Source organism: Carassius carassius, chromosome 8 (assembly GCF_963082965.1).
Source record: "Carassius carassius chromosome 8, fCarCar2.1, whole genome shotgun sequence".
Taxonomy (NCBI): Eukaryota; Metazoa; Chordata; class Actinopteri; order Cypriniformes; family Cyprinidae; genus Carassius; species Carassius carassius.
Window position 1 is genome coordinate 15208618 of NC_081762.1, and position 23761 is coordinate 15232378.

The following is a 23761-nucleotide window of genomic DNA, read 5'->3' on the forward strand; positions in this document are numbered from 1 at the left end:
TCCGGGGGTGCAGGAAAGAAAGAAAAAAAAAACTTTTTATATATTTACTGTAGGAAATTGACAAAGTATCTACATGGAACTTTATTTAATATCCTAATGATTTTGGGCATAAAAGAAAAATGTATAATTCTGACCCATAATGTATTGTTGGCTATTGGCATATTTTATTGCTGATATTATTACTATTGTTATTGTATAGTTATCTATAGTCCATTATTACTATTGTTATTGTATACTTATCTATAATCTATAAACATATTTTTTTTCCCACTGAGCATCTTTTTAATTACAAATAATGAACATTGAAATATGAATGAATGAATGAATGAATGAATGAATGAAAAAGGAAAAATACAAACAACTAAACAAAAGAAAACTTAAGATATGATGTAAGATGGGAAATTTCAGCAAGAAATACTCCAAATCTAAGCAAAGTGTTAAGAAAAGAAGAAAAAATAAGTTATAAAAAATTGCAACAATAATAATAAAAAAAATATTGAAAGAAATTACTACCGAAGAAAGAAAAAAAGCAAGCAAGAAAGAAATAACAGCTTAAATTGATAGGCCTCTATATCTAATTATAACATTTTACAGAATACACATGAGTTGAAAACATGAGCAAAGTTCTCATCTGGGAGCCATAATAATAATAATAATAATAATATTAATATACTACTAATAATAAATGCTTACACAATTAGGCTTGCATTTTACAAAAGAATTATTGTGTGGTATATGCTACATACGTTTTCCATTCTGTCTTAACTGGGTCCCCCTGTAAATATAGCTTGTGATTTTTTTCCAGCATCTGCGCCAGATGTTTCAGCCAACCAGCGGCCATCAGCTTCAGTGAGTGGGAGGAATCCGAGCAGCGGAGGATGATGCTTATGGCTGTCACGTCCCGAGGACCACCAGCGATACTTCAAATGTGTGATTTTAAGAGCTACTGTGGCAACTGAACGATGGTCTCGGTTGGCGTTTTCGCGGGGCTCATAGTGGGTACGTAACGTTATAAAGACCTGAGACGTCGACACTGGGAGAAATACTCGTTCTTTTCCGTTGGATGATAGCTAGCCTGCTGGCTAACGTAATAGCTCTCGTTCTCATTACATCATAATGATAAACTGACTGGCAGTTAATCGCTAACTCAAAGATACAGAGTCGGTATATCAACTGTACTACGTGAAAGAGACGCTAATATAGGAGTTTCCACTAATAATATATTATTTTATACATACTATAGTTAAATGGCAGCAACATTAAAACACTTGGTTCTTTTGCCTGAACAACAGGAATGTCTTGTACGATTACGATGCTGTTTTTCTTAGTAAATGGTTTTATGTAATTGCCCCTCTATTCCTGTTTTGTCCGTTGTAAAAGCCGTAATAGTTCGTTGTGTCAGGGGCACAGACGGACAATCCCGGGCTTTAATCGACTCCAAACAGAGATCTGTGTTTCAGAGTGGCGGTGAGTGATTGCACAGAATGGCTGTGTCTCAAACACTAGCATGCTGCCTGTCTAATAGCATTGGGGATTGTAAATCATCCCAGTGACTCGAATCTTTTGACTCGGTTCAGTGTCCTTTTTTCTGCAGGTTATGCTATATAATGTTTTCATTTTTGTTCATAGTATCAATTGGACAGGGAGACCCCTGAAAAAACTGAATTTCTAAATAAATAAATGACAGTAACAATCAATGAGAGCACATTAAAAAGGAGGGATGCACAAAAGGTGAATGAAAAACATGAGTCAAGTGAACTAGAGCGATTCACTGTCTTAAAATATTAATTCAGCATCAAAACACTGATTCATTCATGAGCTATTAAACAGATGGTTTGGGCATTAGCATGCATAGCCAAATATCCAAAGTGTTACATGTGATGTTCGAAATGCTGACTAGGTAGGCAGCTCACTAGATTTTGAGACAAAGCCAATGTGTTTGAAGTGATCATAACAAACGCACAGCACTTTGCCGTGCAAAGCTTTTTGGGCTTAACACCTGCCAACCTGCTGAATCGCCAACCTATATAATTCACCTTCCTCTTGACTCTATTGAAGTAGAAGGGGAAGAGCTACTTCTTTAACAAAACTACTGTTTGTGTATTATAACAATATAAGTTATTCTACCTCTAATATATAACGTTTTTTTTATATGCTTACAGTTTCACTTAAACATTTTGATGTGCATAATACGTTCTACGTAATACACATTTTATGTCCATTATAAATTAATGCATTGATATTAAAACCATTATCCACTTCTTCAAGTGTATTAAAAATGAAAATCGGTATTACCTGATAAATGGACGGCTTGAGGAAAGCATTCAATCCCTTCACCTTGAGTGTGTTCCTGGCTACAGCTTACTCATGACAGGCTGACCCAATTTTGTGCATAACATTGACTTCCAGGCGCAGTACTTTGAACAGTTTGACGTCTTCTCAGTCCTGCAATTAGTCTGCCCTGTTTTTTTTTTCTTCCCAATGTATTGTGAAATGCATGAATTGACCGGAAAGGAGAAGTCAGCACAGTGCAATAGTTCAGTAGTATATCCCTGGCTGTGTCACGACAAGGGAGGGAGCGAAAGAGAAAGTATGGCACATGATGAATATTTTGATTAGGCCCACCCAAGGTCAGCCCATAAAATCATAAACCAGGATTAGCCATTTGCACAGTAGGGCACGTCTGTAATTTGTGTTCGTGTTTGCGCATGTGCGTGTTTGCTCTGCCATTACTTAGTGTCGCAAAGTTTGGCATTAACCATTAATGGTTGACTCATTAGCATATAGTGTTGATCATCCCCTTCAGTTTGCCTTGAGTTCACACAGTATTCAAATAATTTTATAGACCCTGGGATGTGGTTTTGTCGTTATTGGGTTTATATCAGGCTCTGGGCTAAGATCTCCCTCAGGGTGAAAGAATAAACCATCTGGCACTCCAATTATTCAAAGCATGCATCTGTGACCCCATGCGTACAAAACCACAGCCATCAACACCCCAGAAACAGATCAATACCTCCACTGTGGATTAAACCATTAGTAATGACACACCTGCTCAACAAGCCCCTACAGTGCATGAATGTTTGGTTTCTGTCACCTCTGCACATTAAAGTAGATCTTTGTGTAGTTTTAAAGCCTGTTCACACCAAAATGAATGATCGGAGCAAAAATTCACTATGGTGTTTATCAAAGAACACCGAATCCACAAGTACAGAGAGAGCCAGTTTTAAGTCTCTTCCTCTGGTATTTGCTCTTGCGTATCAAAATAGTCTGTTTTGAGCATAAATTTGTCACAATTCTGCATGGGTGATCAGAAGTGCGAGTCTTATTGGTTGGATGGTTTTCTTCTCAGAGTGGCAGGAAACAGAATAGAACATCTTTACATAAAAAAATACCCTCACATTGACAGCATGTGAATAGTCGTGACGGCCTGAACAGATGCATGAACAGGCGTTGATTCAAATTAAAAAGCATAATTTTGTTACTCATTAAATTATGAATTATGTTTGCTTATAGTGTTTATCTGCATACACCGTCCACATTTTAGCACACAAAAGGTAACACAAAAATGCAAAAAAATCTGTATCATCTGTGCTGCTTTTTTGATTATAGCCTGTACCCTGTTGTAATATCCCATTATAAATATCAGTTGTTCATCATTCGATAATTTGCTACATCAGTAATCGCTAGAAAATGTACATAAACATTGCATTTACAGCCAGCCCCCTTTGCAACAGTAATATAACATTAATTGCGCTCACTTTTTTGAATAAGGTGAAGTTTACCAAGACTTTTAAATTATTAAACCAATAACCACTAATAATATTTAAATATATTTAAAAAATATATTTTGATACTCAATATATGGGTGTTGGTGTGTCAAACTTAAAGTGCAGTTTAAAAATAAAATGTATTTTGTTCATTTAAAAACAAATGTAAATAATTAGCATAAAGGTATATACAAATATTTATATTAAAGTACATTAAAATATATTTATCCTTTGATACACATTATATACTCTTATATACATTATGCATGCTTGTGTGTGTGTGTGTGTGTGTGTGTGTGTCTGTTTGTGTGTGAATTTATGGGGTAGGCTGATATAAATCCACAGAACCGTTTTCTTTGTTTGTTGATGTATCAAAGGATTATTTTATCTGTATGTGTTCATATTTACAGTATGTCAGCTCTCTTTGTGTAATCCCTTGGTTTTTGCTGTTCTGACCTGCTTAATGTGTTTGAGCAACCTTCAGCCTCCTTGTAAGCACATGCTCTGCCTTAAGTGATGTACTAGAAGCAGTTTGTTTCTGAAAGCTTGAAGAGATCTGGTGTTTATGTAGTGCATTGCTGCAGTAGCTTTCTCCCAGTGCAGCACACTCCCCTGTGGAGATTTAAAACCAGCTTCCTCCCAGCTGACTTGTGAGAAAAGAAAGAGACTGTAAAAGCATGCTGGCAACCATCTCTTCAGTATCTATTATGAACCACTGAAAAAACTGAGCGCTTTTCTTTTATATAATACTTGAACGGGGAGTATGTGTGCATGTGTATGTGTTGCACCAGAGAAAGGGGGTTTAATGTGCAGAGCGAGGGATGGGGGGATGAGAGGTGTGTTGAGCATTTGAGATTGTGACTCACTGTACTACCCTCCTGATAGGCCTGATACCCAAAACACACTTACCCACTCGCTCACATAACACATTCTCACACACTCCCACACAGATGATTTTTAGAAGAAAGAAACACACCCTGTTATATAAACGCATAAATATAAGAAAGAAAGAAAAAACTACATAAAAGTTCATATAGAGAGTTTAGATAAGAGTACTGGAAAAGGGCAAAAAAATATGTAATATGAAAATATGCAAAGATAGTCACTCTTAAGCTTTTCTAAATTATATCCATAAATTATAACATTATTTATGTCTGTCTATTATGAAACAACAAAATCATATTTATTTATTTAAATTAAGTTACTATGAAGATTTTGTGTTTTTGTTTTTTATGCCATGTGATGGCATAATAGAAGTACTAATTTATAAAAAAAATAATGAATGGTGGTGTGTATTAGTGCTGTCCAATGATTAATTGTGATTAATGGTATACAAAATAAAAATAAATGTGTTATACACACACATACAGTATATATTGTAAAACTATTTACATATATTGACATTTATATATTTAAATTCATATAATATTATATATAAATATATACTTAATATATAAACATATCTTTCTTAAATATGCATGTATGTGTATTTATATATACATAGTGTACACACACATTAATTGCAATTAATCATTTGACAGCACTGTTGTGTACATATTTGATTGTTTTCTAATAGCTGTTTTTTGTCTTTGCAGATGTTTTACCGTTTACAGTAAGGTGATTTGGTTATTTGCATTTAATTAATTTGTCATTTCTTTCCGCACCAGTGGTCACCATCCTCTCTAAGTCGCACGGCGACCGCAACGTTTATCCTTCTGCTGGAGTGCTTTTCGTTCATGTGCTAGAGAGGGAATACTTTAAAGGAGAGTTCCCACCGTATCCAAAAGCAGGTATATTTACTCCACTACTTACTCAATAATATGCCTATTGTTACTTTTATCTCTCATTTTTAACCCTATGATTATTCAGGTTGGGTATATAGTCAAATCTAGCCTAAACCACAAAGCATTCACCCGCCCGCAGATTCAAGTTCTTCAGGAATGATGTAGAAGACCCTCTTGTGGTTGTTCTTGTTTGAGGCTCAGTTTGTAGTTACAAGTAAAGTCTCACGGGAGGCAATAGTAACAATTACATCTCTTATTTTATTAGTTACAATACAGAGCGGTTAATGCAAAAATAAAACAAAATCAGCTATGGCTCAAATTCAGTCAAATTCTAAACAGCAATATTGGAGATACTGTTAAGCACCCCTCAATAGGGTGTCAGACTATGCCCTTGATGTGACTTTCAGTTGCAGCTTACTCCTCAGACTTTTTATACTTCTTTTTAGGAACTTCCAATCCCATTTGACTCATCAACTCCTCTATATCCTGTATGATCCAATCTTCCTGTTATAGGAGTATCAGTCTCTGTAAATCCTGTTTAGTTTGTCGAAGGTCCTTCCGCTGTGGCCTACTGTACGTTGTTGTCTTCTTCTAGCACTTCTCTTTCTTGGCTGTAGTCTTGTTTGTTTTACATCCACTTGTGATTTTAAACCTTCTCTTCACCTCTCAGTTTACACGTCAGAGCCTTTATGTTTTTCTAAGGAAACCTGGTACATGATAAATACAAAGTATATCTCTCTCCACAATATTTTTTATTTTGCAGTAGCCATGTAAAAGCACATTTGGCACAGGCTGTCTTACCTTATTGCTTAAATAAAAATGATTCTTCATTTCAGGTGACTCGAGTAATGACCCCATCACATTTAATACTAACCTCAAAGGCTATCCAGACAGGCCTGGATGGCTGCGTTACATTCAGAGAACCCCTCATAGCGATGGAGTCCTCTATGGCTCACCAACCGCTGCGCATATAGGCAAGCCGACCATCATTGAGGTGTGTTATCATGTATAAACACATCTGATCTCATACACTACTGTTTAAAAGCTGGGGTCTGTAAGGTTGTCTTTGAAAGAAACTAATACTTTTTATTCAGCAAGGATGCATTAAATTGACAGTAAAGCACATAGTAGTGTGTAGTTTTTATTTTCGTAGGAATAAATCTATAATCATTTTTTGCTAGGAGAGTAGAAGGTAACAGGCAAAGTTGAATTTGTATGCAAAAGTATGCTTATCTCCTCTTTGTGTATTGTTCAGGCTTTAGATTCATGTAAGGATTTGGCTTTGTTATTCTTCTTTACCCTTGAGAAACTGTATGTGCTTGCATCTGATTCTGACATCCTCTGCATGGCATGAATGTAAAGCTGCCCTGAGCCGGGCTTAAACTTTCCCTCTTGCGTGTTGCAGATTACCGCGTATAATAAACGCACTTTTGAAACTGCCAGGCACAACTTGGTCATAAACATCATGTCTACAGAAGGTGAGAGCCAAGAACAGTTTGGATTTCGCAAATCTCATTATAACATACAGCCATATGCTCAAAGAAAGACTTTGTTTGACTGAAAACCTTAATATAGAGAATAATCCTAAAGTATGGAAAACATGTCATTTTAAGATGAATGAATCTACCAGCCAGATGTTAACATGTTTGGTAATACTGTTATTAGTTGATATTTTAATCAGGTAAATCGTGTTATTTTAGCAGCTGATTTAGTGTATTCACCACATTGAATGTTGCAAACTCTCTTTCACAGGCAGATCTGCTTTATGTTTATTTTAAATGTTATGAGATTCCCCGTTTTTATGTTTATATTAAATGCTATGAGATTCCCCGTTCCTGATCTGTGTTTCAATGCAGATGTGGCCTTACTGTGACGCAGTCCACCATCTGTCATAAAGAGACTCTTCAACATGACAGCCTTATTATCCTACTGTTATGTAACTGTTACTTCTAATTGCATAGAGGAAGATATGTTCATGTCTCTCCTACTTTTTTTGCTTTCTGGCAGAATTTCCTCTGCCCTATCAGGCTGAGTTCTTCATCAAGAACATGAACGTTGAGGAGATGTTGGCCAGTGAGGTGCTGGGAGATTTTCTCGGTGCGGTCAAGAACGTGTGGCAACCGGAGAGACTCAATGCCATCAACATCACTTCAGCGTTGGACCGGGGCGGACGAGTGCCATTACCCATTAACGACCTGAAAGAGGGGTGAGATCAAAATATACACCGAAAAATGTATTAGTCGCACTGGACTTGTGGTATAAATCAACAAATATGAAGTAGCAGTAGTGTATCTTCTGGCTAATCTAAATTATACTAACAAGTGGTTTAGTAACTGTATAAATTGCAATATTATTCAAATTAATTCATTCTTGAAAGAAAAAAGAAACTCATGAAAGGTAGAACATCTTGTCCCAGAAGGCAGAAGAACAGTGCATATTGGCCCCTTTAAATTTACGTAAAAGCTGCCCTTCTCAGTTCACATTTCTTTAAAGGAGTTCCCTCATGCGTTGGCATAAGTTGTTAATCAAATATTCATGTCCTCTTTCAGAAGATAAAATGTTCCAGATAAAGCATTTTAGGAGCTCTCGGCTTAGAGCAGAAAACACTCATATTGACAGACAGAGGATGTATATTGTCTGTCTAGTGCTATTGTCTTCAGTACCTTTATGCTGTATTTCAGTACAGCATGCTTACGTTGAGTGCCAATTTACTGTTAAAAACAGCTTAAAAATGTATGAACTGCGTGCATAAAGCTTCTGTGACATTCGCAGTGTGTATGTGATGGTGGGAGCAGACGTGCAGTTCTCATCGTGCCTTCGAGAGGTGGAGACCCCACAGAACCAGCTGCGCTGCAGTCAGGAGATGGAGCCCGTCATCAGCTGCGATAAGAAGTTCAGAGATCAGTTTCACATCGACTGGTGCAAGATCTCTCTGGTGAGCACCAGATCTCTGGCTCAGATCTGTGTCATACTGTGGAATGAGATCCACCATGAGAGGCCACTGTTGTGTGCAAGTTAACATAACTTTTACTTTTAGTCACTTTTTTTGTATGTACAGTATGCATGTTTTATATTTATTATTTTATTCAATTTTTCCATTATCTTAAAGCAAATATTATTCCAGCTTTACTTCCAACCATTTTTTGGTTTAAGAAACATTTATCTATATGTGCCAAAAGTAACTGTTAGCAGACTAGATGAGAATGAGCATAACATTTAAATGAGCATTTAATAGAAGTCAGACTTATATGATCCCCATCATTATTGAATGTGATTATGTAAATAATGTTCTTCTTAAGGAACAAATCAGCATATAAGAATCATTTGTGAAGGATCATGTGACACTAAAGGCTTAAGTAATGGCTGCTGAAAATTTGGCTTTGGCATCACATGAATAAAATAATTATTAATTAATTGTTCAAAGATGGCAAAGGTGCTGTATGAAAGTTTTTGACTCTACCAAAGCATAAAAAATACCGTAATATGTTTTCAGATATTTAAGAAACATGCTAAATTAAATAATTGTTTATCTGAAAAACAATGCTACAGTCAGTTTGTCTCCTTTGAAAATGTTTTGGTTTGTGAAACTACCAGTTTACCCAATTATATTTCGGCACCCCGGGTTGCCAGTTGGCAGAAAACACAGCATATTTTACTTTATTCATCGTGAAATGTGGTCGTTCATGTTGGTGTCGTTAATCTGGCAACATGCAAGTGAAAACAGTGAAAAAAAACCCTCTCCAATATTTTGAACTTGGACTGTAATACCTAGTTCGACCACTCGGTGTCAATCCTACTGTATGCTGTATGCACCTTTAATATAAATTAGAAAACGTCACAGTATTACTGTTTTATGATCAAATAATTGCAGCCGTGGTGAGTATAAGAAGCATAAGAAAATCTTACCTACCCCAAACTTATGAACTATAGTGTACCTCAAAACACATTCGCACACAAATTTAGCAGGAAATGTAATGTTGTTATTCTCTAACCATGTCAAGCGTTTATTTATGCTGAGCCCAGTTTGTCTTTGTTCTTGAAGGTGGACATCACTAAGGTTGTTCCTGTGCACAGTAACCGTCCAGACCCGGGCACAGGTGTGCTGCCGGACATCGGCGAGTACAACCCGCCTTCAGAGTCACTGAAAAGTAGAGACTATTTCGCTGACTTCCTGATCACCCTGGCGGTGCCCTCAGCTGTCGCCCTGGTCCTCTTCATCATCCTCGCCTACTCCATGTGTTGTCGACGGGAAGGGGTGTAAGTTCGCTGTGTTAAACTCTTAGTGAAAGTGAAACACACAAGCAAGCACAAATCTCCACTTACACTTAATACTTGTAATTAATGGGCATTGCTTAATGGCTGACATTTAAATGATAGATTACTTTTTGATCTTTATAAACCATGCAGTGCCAGTACAGCATCTTCTAAGTAGTTAAGTGAAGATCTTGAGGGCTTTTCTAGAATATGTAAAAGTCTGAAAGACGGGGTCGCATCCCTGCCAAAAAAGCAGCTTACCATCTTCATCAAGCATCACCCCCCCCCCCCCTCTATTTAATCATTAACTGAAATGCACTTAGTCCAAAGGTTCCATCTGTTGTATTTAGAGCCATTCCGGCAGATGTTTCCTCTTCATTATCAGCCAATCCCAGTGTGTTTCCTGATGTCACCCACCATCAGAGCTACCACCGCAGCCTGAAGGAGACAACTGCATCACCAGACTTCATTTTATCCATTCCCACCCCTCCATTCCCATCCTGAATCGCTCTCCATTGGCTTTTGTGTGGTTGTCTTTAACAATAAATATTAGAATTTAATTCAGTCATTTTGTTTTGTTTCTAGGGAAAAAAGAAACATGCAAACACCAGAGTAAGTGTTCCCTCTCCTGTGGTCTTGGCTTTTTCTTTCTCCTTTTCGGATCTTTTTTCTTTCTTTGGATAGGTTCTCCATGTTTTTTTTCTTCCCTATGTTTTGTTATCTTAAATCCTTCATCATGGTGACATGTTCATTTCCATCTCATTCATACAATCGCCTCTGTGTCTCCATGGTGTCATCAATGGGCAGCTGCTTCAGTGACAGAGATATATGATTCATATAATTGTATGAGGTAGTGTGTCAAAAGACAAATATTCATCAAATAGCCCTGCAAAACAGACAGATAACCCAATGTTATCCCTAGAACTTCAGATATTCTGTATTATACTTTTTGTGCATGTATTTGCTTTAAATAGTCATTTAGCTGCTCCTTCCATTCCCAGTATTCAGCTGGTTCACCACAGCTCCATTCAGAAGTCTACTAAGGAGCTTCGCAGCATGTCTAAGAACCGGGAGATTTCGTGGCCTCTCTCGACACTGCCGGTCTTCCATCCTGTGAGCGGAGAGGTGGTGCCGCCCATCCATCCCGACAGTTACGAGACCACCAGCATGCCGCTCATGCAGACGCAGACGTGAGTCTGTGACTTTTGCTTTAATCAAGAGTTTCTGGGTGAAATGTAAGGTATAATTTGAGTTTGGAAATGGTGGATCTGGTTTAAGAAGAGCTGAGAAAGTAGGTTACTATAATCCAGTGTTCTTTAAAAACAAGCTTGAATCCCCCAGTGCCCTGGTATTAAATCACTGATGACTTGGAGAGATTAAAGCAGATCAAACATCACTACATATGTGTATTATCATCAGTACGACTGACCAGAAATTATGTGATAAGAAGAAGAAAAAAGTTGGAATCGAATTCAAAAATAATTTAACAATCTTGGTAACTTATGGATGCAAAAATTATTTTTGTAAGTACTTTTAAAGAATGCACATTTTGAAAAATAAATTCAGTTCCATGGCCAAGTGTGTAAAAGATCATTTTAATTATTCTGTTCACATAATAATTTTAAAACCATTCTTGCAAAAGATGTTTGCACAAATGCAATCCAATAATTGGTTTTAATTTTATATTAAACAACAGAATTAATCAAAAGTAAAATGCTACTGACAAAAGAAAGTAATTTGTATCTTTATACAATAACTATGTACGTCAATATTTGTCAGTAACTACATTCATTTAAAGTGATAGTTCACCCCAAAATTTACATTTTTTCTTCCTTTACTCACCCTCATGTTGTTCCAAGCCTGTACAAATTCATTATTTTCTATGAAAGTAAATGGCTGCCTGTAACTGTTTGGTTAGCCACAGTTTTTAAAATATCTTCTTTTGTGTTTAACAGAAGAAAGAAACTCGTACAGGTTTGGAACAACTTTAGGGTGAGAAAAAGAACTGCGCTGTTTGAGTTGATTAGTATTGAGTATTGTTTTTCTATTCACCGATAAGAATCGACTCAGAGCCTTTGACAACAATGTGTATAAAACTCTGTTGCTGTTGTTGTTTTAGTTTATGCAATACCTCTTAATGCAACCGACCCTCATTATGGTGTGCTAGTGATGAGCATCTTGGCCAAATCTTTGCCATTGTCTTTATTTACAGAAATCTACAAAATCAGATCCAAATACCACAGCAGCAGTCCTCTGGTAAGTGAAGCAATGAAAACTGACGTCTAAGCTTTTCATCCCATTGATATAAACAGCAAATAGATTTAAACATTTTCCTAAATTATCCATAAAAAAGGGCAGGGGTCATTATCCTCACAGAGGAGATGTTAATTGCAGTCTTTCATTGCTCTCTGGTGAACCCCAGTGTATACATATTGAACTGACATCAGCTGTCAGCTGACAGCTGAGAAATCTCTTCCTGTCTAACATGCTGTTCATTCATTCATGCTAACAAAGGAGATAATTATTGTATGACGACTTTTCGGAGGCTAGAGGCAAGTATTATTCTTTGCATGTGCGATAATGTGTTTTAAAAAAAAGAACAAGATGAGCTATTTCACGTTTCTAAAGTGTTCCTCTCATTGTAGGTAAATGGTATTCCTGAGGAGAGAAAGGTGGCCGAAGCTCTAAACCTGTGATCTCGTGTGGCTTCACTTTTGTACCCGTTTAATCTTGCCAAATGTGCATGTGTAGCTATAGCTTCAAGTTCAATGCCTACGTGTTCTCATGCACGTTTAAAAGTGCAATATCCAAACCTTATTCAGTGTCATAACTAATGCTGAGATTAGCACACTAAAACAATACTTTAAAATAATATCCACACTAAATATGTTGTCAAATGTTTAAATTTTTTATAATGAGGCACTAATGGAGGCACATTTACTGGGAACTGATATTGTCTGTTTTGTTCTCTTGTATGAGCAAATGTGTTTTGATAAATAAATGAATACACTTGCCACTAGATAACAACACTGGTGTATGTTTGTTCTAGGGATGTGAGTGGAAGACATTTAAACAGAAATGAAGATGAATTTAAAAAAAAAAATCAAATTTTTGAGAAGAGATTTATTATCAACATTGACTATACAATATGAAGGCATTTCCAAATTGATTGAATATTTTCACATTTTAACATACTGTAAACACAATTCCTTTGAGGCCTTTGGGGTTTCTTTAAATAAAACTTAAAGCGAACTATACAAATTATTAAGTTGTTTGAAAAAATAAAATAAAAAATCAGTTGCATGGATCTTCCAGGTAAAGGCATACTGTACAAATTTTGATTTGCTTAGAAAAAAAAAAGCATTTTCACTGATCGAAAACAAAGTATGAATATATCTTGCAGTTGATTTAAAATAAACCTACATTGAACTGCTATGAAGAGTAGATTTAAAATGTGATAATTTCATAGTAAATGTAACTTTTCAGTAACTATAATGGAGTACCACTATTGAAACAATACACCTTTGTCTCTCAATGGCACATTAAATAGGATCTATTTACAGCATTATCAGTAAACTGATCATTAAATTTCACTCTTTTTACATGTAATATATTAAAAGAATTACATCAAGTTGAGTGATTGAATTACAATCACATTTCAAACAGTTTGAGAGGATATGAAGACATGCATTAAACAATAAATAATGAGGTCACAGATCATAGACAAAGCTGATTTTAACATTAAGCTGTAATCTTATGAACCGAGTAAACCCATGTGGTTAAAAAAAAAAAAAAAAAAAAACCCGAAAGATAACTGGCTCAAACGACTCAAAATCTGCAGGAAGTACGCCCCACTCAGTGCAATCGAAAGAGGGTAACCACATCATGTTATGATCAAAGCACATGTCTTCTTTTGTCTTGATAGTTCAAGTTTACCTTTCACATCAAAAGCGGTTCCTCCCTCATCCACCCAAAATTAACTCAGCAAACAATCAACTTCTGGAAAACATTCTGATTGAAGCAGTGCTTATGGATTCCATTAGTAGTGCGAACAAATTCACTACCATCGTTTGAGTTTTTTATGATGGCACATAAATGGATGTTTACCTTTCGATAATTCAAATGTTTCATTTTCAAAAGAAGCTGTTCACCTAAAGGATAGAGCTGCTGGTGTGATATGAATGTAAATTGTGTTTTTTATGGAAATAGTTGTTGCCTAAGCCAATGTAGTTCTGACAGATTTACAAGCTGAGGGACAGGAATGTATTACTCCTAGACATTTTGCGGTCGTGGGCGCTGTGAACAAAAACTGAAAACTGGGAGACAATGAGGACACACAAACACATACCACTGTAAAAAATATTAACATATATTTTTAAATACCGTCCATAAAATACATCTCAGGTCTATGAGAGGACAGAGCACAGGTTTACCTGTTATCTGCACACAGGATGTATTATTTGTCTACTGCAAACATCCTGCTTTAAGAATCCTTATTTGATCATCTGAGGTCCTTGGCTTCGGTTCCAGCTTGAGTTTTGTAAACAGGCCAATGGCGTAAGAATTCCCAGGATAATCTCCTCGGCAAAAATGTTCTAGGCCTGTCAAGTTCCTTTATTTTATACAGACAGCTCCATTAGGATCCTCAGCGGACAAGATGTGCTACGGTCTGATTGCCCTGGATTATTCATTTTGGGACCGTATCAGTACCAGCACTAGAAAGCCTCCTGCTCCCAGCAGTCTCTTCAGTAGAGGCCCGATCTCTTTAGGAATGGCCACCTGGGCCAAGTCATTGGTTATCTGGGAAATCTCATGAGCTACACAGACAAAGATGAATGTGCTGACGATAATGTTTAAAGTGGGGTTTCCAGGAATGAGGACCAGGATGCCCTTGGTGTCTGCTGCCAGCCAAATATGATACTGGCATATGAAGAGCTGGTGGAGAAAACAGAAAGCATGTTAGAATAATCTCAATCAAAACCGTGTAATAGTTTCTTTCCAGCATTTTTAAACATGCATTTGCAGTGGACTAGGTATTTTACTTCAGTGTTTTGTTCCTTTTGTTCTATTTCTGTGTGTTTTGGTTGGTGTTTGTGTGTCTCTGTCCAGGAAGAAGCCAGATTGGTTCATGCATTCTAATTGGTGCCATGTCCTGCCCGGTCAGCTGCCTATAAAAGCCTCCTTCGTCTCTTCTAAAACTGATTATGTTTGTGTGTTCATTTGAGTGTTTGCCTGTGCATACCGTTTGTTTGTTAGTTTGATTAGCCCACTTTGTAATTCTAACTACCGCACATTTACTGACTGATCGTTGATTGCCCCTGCTAAGACCTGTTAGGACAATAATATAAATAATTGTACATAATATTTTGGGGAGGTAGGGAGACTGACAACATTGTTGAAACCTTTGATTGATTGTTTTTGGATGGGAGGTAGGGAAGTAATTATATTTTATTTTGTGATCTAGGGCAAGCTAAATTACCTCAGTTGTATTGTAAAACTATATTACTTATTTGTATAATTTATGCTCATTAAAACATTGCTCATTCATTTTTCAAAAAGAACTCTACCATCTCTTACTCTCTTTCATTCTGTCCCTTTACACTAGACAGGGCATAACATGAAATTGGGGGCTCGTCCGGGATAGGAACACAGGAACCTCTCACACCAAAGGGAGAATCATACCCCTAATCTTAATCAAAGATCGATGAGTCGTAAATGTCAATCCTAATTGACAGGACATCAAAAATACCCTTAAACATGACAACTTTTATTTTGTTTGTTTGCAGTAAAGCTTGTACTGTCTCACCTCTAGGGAGATCTTTCCAAACCATGCAAAGAACGAGCTGTACAAAGAACGAGCATAACCAGGAATATTCCGGATCAAAATGAAAGCCAGAATCTGTGGGCAGAAAAAGCACAGTGATGAAATGTCAGCAGCCTCATAGGCACAACAGAACAAAGCAAAAAGCTCTTTGAAAGGGATCCATTATTTTAGGTTACAGATGTTCTTTCTGTTCTCACAAAAGCTATCCGACTGTCTGAATCAAATGTGATAAAGGTTAGTGTTGTTATGAATAGAAATGATTTTTTTTAATCATCCATAGTTACAAGTGTGCAAGAGAACGTTATTATAAAGAGCACAAAGTAGAATGGGTACTTGCCTGGACGACTGAAATGTATGGATGCATCTCATTACACTCAGACTTGTTTTTGCACCCACTGGCCCAAATGGAGTACGTCTGGGAACAAAAAAATCAATTGTAAAGAAGTCAAAGTAATATTTTTAGAGAGAAACCGAAAAAAGTCTTACAATAAAAGACACCACAGAGACAAAGAGCAGACAGTTGGAAATCTTGTTGGAGAAGAGAGGCTCTCCTTTGCCTTCAGACAGCAGCTGACATTTCTGCAGGACCAGGTATATGAAGGCGAAGAGCATCCCATTGATCACGGCCTAGCAATCAAAAAGAGCAGAAATCTGTTAGGCCTACTTCAAGACAAATGTTTTACAGTTCTTATTAATTCAAAAGAATGGATGTTTTACGTACAAATCGATCTAGTTTCCACCTGAACCACCACTCATGGATGCTACCTTGCAGCTCAAAGAGCCTTGAAATGGGCCACAAAGAGAAAACAGCCTCAAAGAGTTCCTGCAACAAACGCGAAAGATTTAAATGCACAATTTTGTATCAAAACAAGTCTTAACAGTCCTTTTGTTAGAGAGAAACTTACCTGTGAATATGCAAAGAAGCAGATGAAAAGAAGCAAACCCAGAAGTTTCAACAATAGTGCCAGGTTCCAGAATGCACTACCTGTGCATAATTAAAAGAGAAAACTATTTTTCAAGGCTTGATGTATTTTATATGTTTAAAAATTATTTTAGGATTGTTTGAGGTCTTTTAAATGAATAACAGCAAATACTCTTGTATAACTTCAATTACCATTGGCTTGCTTCTGAAGAATCTGTGGCCACAATGCCATTGTAGCATAAATAACTGCAAACCAAAAGGTGACAAGAGGCACAAAGTAATAAAACTGATAAGGCCTGTCCATAACCAGACACAGCACCACCACAAGGAAGTTAAGCCTGAAGATAACCTAAAAGACAGACAGAGATGACGCATTATTTGTATCATATGCTGTGAAGTTTTTTTTTGTTTTTTTTTTTACAAAGCATTTCCCTCTAAATGTTGCCATTATTAAAATTTACATTGATAAGCAATTTGGTCACATCTACTTTGTAACAACAATTTTCCACATTGAGCAATGAACTAGCAATAATCCATATGGAAGGTGACAATTAAAAACAATAAGTGAAAGTTCACAGTTGTATATATATAAAAAGAATAAGTCTTATAAGTTACTGTACTGTTATAGTTAATGTTTTGAATAAATGTACAGCAAAAAAACAAAACAAAAAAACCCGTAATATTTAATCATAAATAACATTATTCATAATAACGTAAAATATAAATACTGTATATCATGCCATATTGTAATTGAGGCTTTAATAAATATATTATAAATACTGTTTATAATACTATAAATCTACTGTTTAGAAGTTTGGGGTCTATAGAATTCAAATATTTTTGTAAGAAGTCTCTTATGCATAGCAAAGCTGCATTATTTATTAAATACATCAAATAAACAGTAATGCTGTGAAATAATATAAAATGTATTATTTAAAACTACTGCTTTCCACAAACCAGATTCCAAAAAAGTTGGGACACTGTACAAATTGTGAGTAAAAAAGGAATGGAATACTTTACAAATCTCATAAACTTATATTTTATTCACAATAGAACATATATAACATATCAAATGTTGAAAGTGAGACATTTTGAAATGTCATGCCAAATATTGGCTCATTTTGGATTTCATGAGAGCTACACACCGTGCCATTCGCTACTGCCGGCTAAAACTCTATAGGTTAAAAAAGAAGCCATATCTAAACATGAACCAGAAGTGGAAAACTGTTCTGTGGTCAGACGAATCAAGATTTTCTTTTTGGAAAACTGGGACGCCATGTCAAGGACAACCCAAGTTGTTATCAGAGCTCAGTTCAGAAGCCTGCATCTCTGATGGTATGGGGTTGCAGTAGTGCGTGTGGCATGGGCAGCTTACACATCTGGAAAGGCATCATCAATGCCTTAAAGGTATCTTCTAGAACAACATATGCTCCAATCCAGACGTCGTCTCTTTCAGGGAAGACCTTACATTTTCCAACATGACAATTCCAGACCACATACTGCATCAATTACAACATCATGGCTGCGTAGAAGAAGGATCCAGGTACTGAAATGGCCAGCCTGCAGTCCAGACCTTTCACCCATAAAAAAACATTTTGGCGCATCATAAAGAGGAAGATGCGACAAACAAGACCTAAGACAGTTGAGCAACTAGAAGCCTGTATTAGACAAGAATGGGACAACATTCCTATTCCTAAACTTGAGCAACTTGTCTCCTCAGTCCCCAGACGTTTGCAGACTGTTATAAAAAGAAGAGGGTATGCCACACAGTGGTAAACACGGCCTTGTCCAAACTTTTTTGAGATGTGTTGATGCCATGAAATTTAAAATCAATGTATTTTTCCCTTAAAGTTATACATTTTCTCAGTTTAAACATTTGATATGTCATCTATGTTGTATTCTGAATAAAATATAGAAATTTGAAACTTCCACATCATTGCATTCTGTTTTTATTCACAATTTGTACAGTGTCCCAACTTTTTTGGAATCGGGTTTGTATATTAATGTATTTGAAAGTGTAATTTGTTCCTGTGATCCTTCAGAAATCATTTTAACATGTTTCTAGAGTGGCAAATCAGCATTTATTTTGATCATTAACACGTTTACATTGGACTTACATTGGCCTAATCGTTTTACAAGAAGATCATATCTCAGTCACTGCTACATGAATACGGGAACAGAAGATAAGCAGAGTCTGGCAACAAGTACCTGACACACTCTGTAAAGTCCAAAGTCTCCCTTCAGCCAGAAGAACGAGAAGTGTCCATATCCTGTTTGGAAGAGATACGCAGCTACCAGGACACGGACATGCATGTACACGGGTATAAACTGAGAAAACAAAGGAGAGTGCAGTCACTTGTAATACCAGAGTAAAGCAAAGTAATCCAATGTTATTAAATCCAAGCTATTAATAACCATACAGTGCTAGCTCCAGAAATGTGGTAAATAAGGATAACCAGCTGCATCCAGCCCTTCCATTCATCCGTTTGCTCTCTGTTCAAGAGTTTCGTCTGGAAAGAGAAATAAAACTTGTATAAGAATATCAATATGAACATTTAAACAGCATTTGAGACTAGAACAGCTTCCCAAGAGCCTGCACTACCTCTTTGCTGTTCTCACTGTAGAAGATGCCCAGAACGAAGATGTAGATGAGAGGGATGAAAAAGGTGGAATGTGTATAGAATTTCTGCTCCTTCATAAAAATGTCTGCCCTGTCACACAGGTAGAAGTACAACATGATAAGGCTCATTTTGCAGATGGCCAGTAAAGGTCCCTTAGGGTTCAGTTGACCCACAACAACTGGGGGTTTCTTCTCCTCTCCGCTCTCCACATCAGGAACGTGTCTGCTCTTATGATGTCCACTATAGCCCATGATGAGCAAGATGATGATGGAGAGCAAAAAGAGACCAGCAGCTATCATCTGAAGGACGCTTAGGGGAGGAGCGCTCTGACAGCAAGAGCCGTCAATGGGCTTCAGGATCTTATTGCACATGGAGTTCATCAGAACCATGGCGCCCTGAGAAGTGGGTAAATATTAGTCATAAAGATAAAAAGAATAAAATAGTTACTAATTGCAAAACTAATCTCAACCAGAAGCTTACAACATCTCTTGTGCTCTCAGGGAGGTGCAATCCATCCACCGACTGGGAAATTGTCTCCATAGCAGCTCGTCGAGAGGCCTCTAAAAACTTGACTTTCTTTTTGCTGGTATTCAGAGTGCTAACAGCTGCCTCGTTGTACAGATTTATCTGCTCATTTGTGATCATCTTTCGACTGTCACTTAGCACGTCTTCATAAACAGGATCTATATAAACAGACAATGCAAAAACATGAGACATAAATGTGAAGCCATCATTCCAGAGGATCTGAATTTCAAAACTAACCTTGCAGAACCCAATAGACTTCACTGTGCTCTGCTAGTTTTTCCAGTGTGTCTGATATAGCCGTGAGGTTCGCTCTGTACTGAGAGAGTGCCTCACTCTTGCCGTTGTGCAACTTAATGGACCACTGTTGGAAACCACAAACATCTGTCATTAGAAGGACTTTCAAAAACAGCACCTGAATCCATTATGACTGCAAACAGGAACTCACCGTAGCAGCACCGATGATGATGACATGTGGTTTGGAAGCAGATCCCTAAAATCATAAGATGAGACCAGAGTCTTAAGCCTGTGATTTAATAACTTGCCTGCTTTCTATCAAGTGCAAGTTGATTGCCTTTACCTCTGTCCATAACATCAACTGCCCCTTCAAGGAATTGTTCACTTCGGCATACCATAGGAAGTCCTAAAAAGGTAAACATATTCTGAGTTGTTATATAACAATTAATAACTGTGAAGGATCACTGCTCAAATAAAATGAAACTCTCTGCTGTACAGGACACAGTGAATTAAAAATACTTACGACAGTGGAATCACCATCTACAAAAGGGATGTTTTCATGCTGGTGGAACAATTGAGAAGAGCATATATAATTAAAAATACATATAATTAACACACAATAAAAGAACTTTGAAAATGTATCGTTCTTATTAATTTTGTTTTATTTTTTTTATGGAATAATGCAGTGTTTACTATAATGATTTATTTATTTATAATTCAAGAGCCTCATAATCTTTAATCAAAATAACTTCCCTTCCCACTTGCAACGACATTGACCTCAGATGACTTGTTCTCTGGCATGAGGGCAGGACAATAGTCTCCCTTTCAGCAAACACTCACTCACATGCGATTGCAGAAAATTACGTTTTTATATATTTATGGTAGGACATTTACAAAATATCTTCATGGAACCAAACAATGTATTTTTGGCTATCGCTACAAATATACCTGTGCTACTTAAGACAGGTTTTTCTTGTAGTGTGTGTTTGAGAGACATGGTGACAGTAAAGAGGATTTTAAATTGCTATGTTGAAATCATATCTGTGGAGGGTGACATGCAATTTCAGTCTATGAAAATCAGTGTGGACCCATTTGAGCACTGAAAAATTAAAGTTGGCATGTTAAAGCAGAAATAGTGACCACCTTTCCTTCACTGTTTTGATGTACATACAGCTATCGAAAGAGGCAAAACATCTAGCACGGGACTTGACTTGTTCATCTAGAATTTATCAGATTGTAGAAGAACGGAAGGGTGAAGGGATTATTTAAAATAAGAACTAAGGTTATTTCATAAAGAATAAGAACTGTATGTTTTTATTTCATAGTGACCTTAAATCATTTACATATACACTTTCACTTTCACTCACATAATGTACCCAGGTTAGTGTCTAAAAACAACTGCTTTTGTTCGGGGCATATTTTGAAATACCAGCAGTAACATTCTGCTAAACAGGAACAACTACACCCTTTCTTTTTTAATTTAACTGCATCCTTTGAACGGCACATTTATTAAAGTTGCAATTGCTTGGGGGCCATCCAACACTGAAAAAAATACGACTTTGAAGTAAATACTCACTCTGGTCTGAAATACATTATATCAGTTAACCAAAAGAAGGCTTACTGTAATGAATAGCAACAACAAACCTTGTTCCCAACTTCTTTCACCTCAGGGTTCATCATTTTGATGAAAGAATAGAAGAGCTGACGTATTCTAGAGTCTCCTACAAATGCTATTCTCTTCTCTCTGAGGCAAACCTTTGCTTCACTGAAAGACAATAAAAGGACTGTAAATTCCAGTCCACATTTCAATCCCACATGCATCACAATCATAACATGATTTACCTGCTTTTGTACTTGTGAAGCATGCAGCCATAGGGCTGCCATACACTGTCCCCTAAAAAACGCCCACTGGATAAAAGCCAGTCACACGTGTCACTGCCTGAAAGAAACAGTGCATAATTATAGTGAAATAACCTTAAACTAAGTTAGGGGGGTTAGTAATTATTTATTTTTTTGTGAAATAATTGAATTGTTATTCTGTCATAAAGCAAGTATGCAGTAAAGACTTTTACATAGTTAAATAAAATTTCTATTCCCATTTTTTTTTCCCAGGTTAACTTTTTATTCACCAATATTAAACAGCACAACTGTTTTCAAATCAGCATTAGAAGGATCGTGTGAAAACAGCAAAACCACAGTGCAAATATGTCCGTCTGATAAGTGTACAACATAAACAAAGAATTTAAAATAGTGTACAAAGCTTTTCAGTTACAATATTTAGTTCCTCCAAGTGCTTCTGTGCCAGCATGGTAAGGAGAATAAGAAGGTTTGCATACTCTAGACATTAAGACCATATCTACACATTTCAAATCATTTCAACATAGTAATTACATGATATAAACGATAAAAAAAATATTCATTTTCAGATTGGTTCATCACTGACTACATAAGGAGATGATATATTCATTGCGCAATCCTGATAGTACTAAGGACAATAATATCACCTGAACATGCCTACACATTAAGATATGACCAATAACAATATTACACTTCAGTTTCAGGCAACACAAGCAGGACTAGATGAATGTTACCTGTAAAAAACTTAAACTTAATATACTACATGGGTTTGGCTGGATCAAAATCTAGTGAAGCACGTAGCCTATCTATTTATGAGTATTAGACACGCCTATAATGCCCCTCCAAAATACTACCTGGCACCTGCTTTTAAGCTACGGTCTACTGGGCGCTATGCGTCAAAGAGTGAAGTCTAACTGGAAATGCAACCCTGATGACAAACCAGCTGGGCGACAACACTGGTTTAATCTGTTATTGATTAGCTAAAATCTTTGACAGATACAATGGTGTGCTTCGTGTTAAAATTACTCCAAACAGACATCCGTAAAAAAAAATAAACAGTCACAGTTTATTAGTGTATTCACTTGCAAAGCTACGGCTCTTATCTAGCAGTGACAGACGCGCACACCCTCCCAGAAAACACTGAGTGACAGCATTAGCATTGACGCTAACACAAACACGCAGCTCTTTCTCACACACCGCCACACAAACACTCACCTCCATAATGACGAGTAGCCGTGTGGAACACAGTGAGAAGGACGACGGCGGCGACAGACAGCAGTTTTGCATTTTTGATGCTGAAATATTGATTTATTTCTCGTTTGCCTAGGCTATAGGCCAGGACCGCCATCTTGGCTCCTCCATGACAACAGGCAGACAGACGAGCTGCGGCGAAGCTGACGATGTCAGAGCCGAGCGGCGCGTGCTCGCTTCCCGCGTGCGCCTCCGCTTCTGTTGTCGTGAGCAGTGCAGGTTTGCTGGAGTCCGATTGCGCTCCTTCTTCTGCGGTTGGTTCAACTATCATATCTACATCAAGTTTTACGTTCCCCTGATTGCTTTCTTTTACCTTCCAACGCCTTAAAGAAATCTCGCGCAGACTTTTCCCAAACTAACGTAGCCTAGGCTACTTCTTCTTAAGTTCTTTTTTTTTATCCAGTGTCCTGCCCACTTGTCAAACTGGAAGAAACCAAACCTCGTTAAACTTGGAACGTATTCCTTCTGTTTACTGAACCGCTACGACCAATATAATTAGTTTGATCAAGATACGCAGCCGTTTAAATGGTTTGTTGATAATGACATGCCTTCCTCAACAATGAACTCAATGTATAGAGTTCTCTTGGCATCTAGCACCTCAAGTTGTTCTGGACTGGTTAGGACTAAACATTGTGTTATGTAGAATGAGCAGTTTTAAACCGTTTCTGAGGGTATGAAAAATTACTCTTAACTCTTAAAATATACTCTTAAAAAGAGATATT

At 37.0% G+C, this 23761-nt stretch overlaps 3 protein-coding genes across 7 annotated transcripts in view; 1 reads left to right on the forward strand and 2 right to left on the reverse strand.

Annotated features, from left to right (window-relative positions):
- The window catches only part of LOC132145402 (neurabin-1-like), a 57756-nt gene extending 55331 nt beyond the window's left edge, over positions 1-2425 (reverse strand). The window contains exon 1 of one of the 2 annotated variants that reach the window (XM_059556416.1): positions 2296-2425. The gene's annotated coding sequence lies outside the window, so the exon portion shown is untranslated. Of the gene's footprint in view, positions 1-746; positions 883-2295 lie in introns of those variants that run through there. The other variant, XM_059556415.1, reaches the window with a different exon arrangement.
- LOC132145403 (epsilon-sarcoglycan-like) lies at positions 859-12832 on the forward strand. Of its 4 annotated transcripts, XM_059556420.1 has the most exons (13): positions 870-999; positions 1381-1467; positions 5435-5557; positions 6388-6545; positions 6957-7029; positions 7559-7757; positions 8324-8486; positions 9594-9808; positions 10391-10417; positions 10807-10995; positions 12018-12061; positions 12320-12357; positions 12451-12832. In XM_059556420.1, exons 1-13 carry the CDS (start codon positions 963-965, stop codon positions 12499-12501), a joined length of 1404 nt encoding a protein of 467 aa, XP_059412403.1. In that variant the 5' UTR covers positions 870-962; the 3' UTR covers positions 12502-12832. The 4 variants fall into 4 exon arrangements, with proteins under 4 accessions (XP_059412406.1, XP_059412403.1, XP_059412405.1 ...); XM_059556423.1 differs by lacking the exon at positions 1381-1467 and having other exon boundaries at positions 859-999; XM_059556422.1 differs by lacking the exon at positions 12320-12357.
- Positions 12833-13343: 511 nt separating this feature from the next.
- Positions 13344-23669, reverse strand: LOC132145404 (N-acetylneuraminate 9-O-acetyltransferase). The gene is made up of 18 exons (XM_059556424.1): positions 23004-23669; positions 21774-21870; positions 21576-21696; positions 20455-20493; positions 20275-20337; positions 20143-20187; positions 19935-20058; positions 19653-19855; positions 19154-19567; positions 18972-19061; positions 18760-18879; positions 16744-16900; positions 16535-16614; positions 16351-16452; positions 16116-16256; positions 15967-16044; positions 15612-15704; positions 13344-14740 (listed from the first exon to the last, which is right to left on the reverse strand). Exons 1-18 carry the CDS (start codon positions 23308-23310, stop codon positions 14489-14491), a joined length of 2526 nt encoding a protein of 841 aa, XP_059412407.1. The 5' UTR covers positions 23311-23669; the 3' UTR covers positions 13344-14488.
- Between the last annotated feature and the right edge of the window lie 92 nt (positions 23670-23761).

What these genes read in the sequence shown, in the direction of transcription:
- LOC132145403 (XM_059556420.1), top strand. Translation starts at nt 963, where the DNA reads ATGGTCTCGGTTGGCGTTTTCGCGGGGCTCATAGTGG. An exon ending in ACTGGTGCAAGATCTCTCTG is followed by an intron (nt 8,487 to 9,593) that starts GTGAGCACCAGA and finishes TTGTTCTTGAAG; the next exon opens with GTGGACATCACTAAGGTTGT. An exon ending in AGAAACATGCAAACACCAGA is followed by an intron (nt 10,418 to 10,806) that starts GTAAGTGTTCCC and finishes TTCCATTCCCAG; the next exon opens with TATTCAGCTGGTTCACCACA.
- LOC132145404 (XM_059556424.1), bottom strand. Translation starts at nt 23,310, where the DNA reads ATGATAGTTGAACCAACCGCAGAAGAAGGAGCGCAATCGGACTCCAGC. An exon ending in ACATTTCTGGAGCTAGCACT is followed by an intron (nt 18,880 to 18,971) that starts GTATGGTTATTA and finishes TTGTTTTCTCAG; the next exon opens with TTTATACCCGTGTACATGCA. An exon ending in GGTGGAAACTAGATCGATTT is followed by an intron (nt 16,257 to 16,350) that starts GTACGTAAAACA and finishes TTTGATTGCTAG; the next exon opens with GCCGTGATCAATGGGATGCT.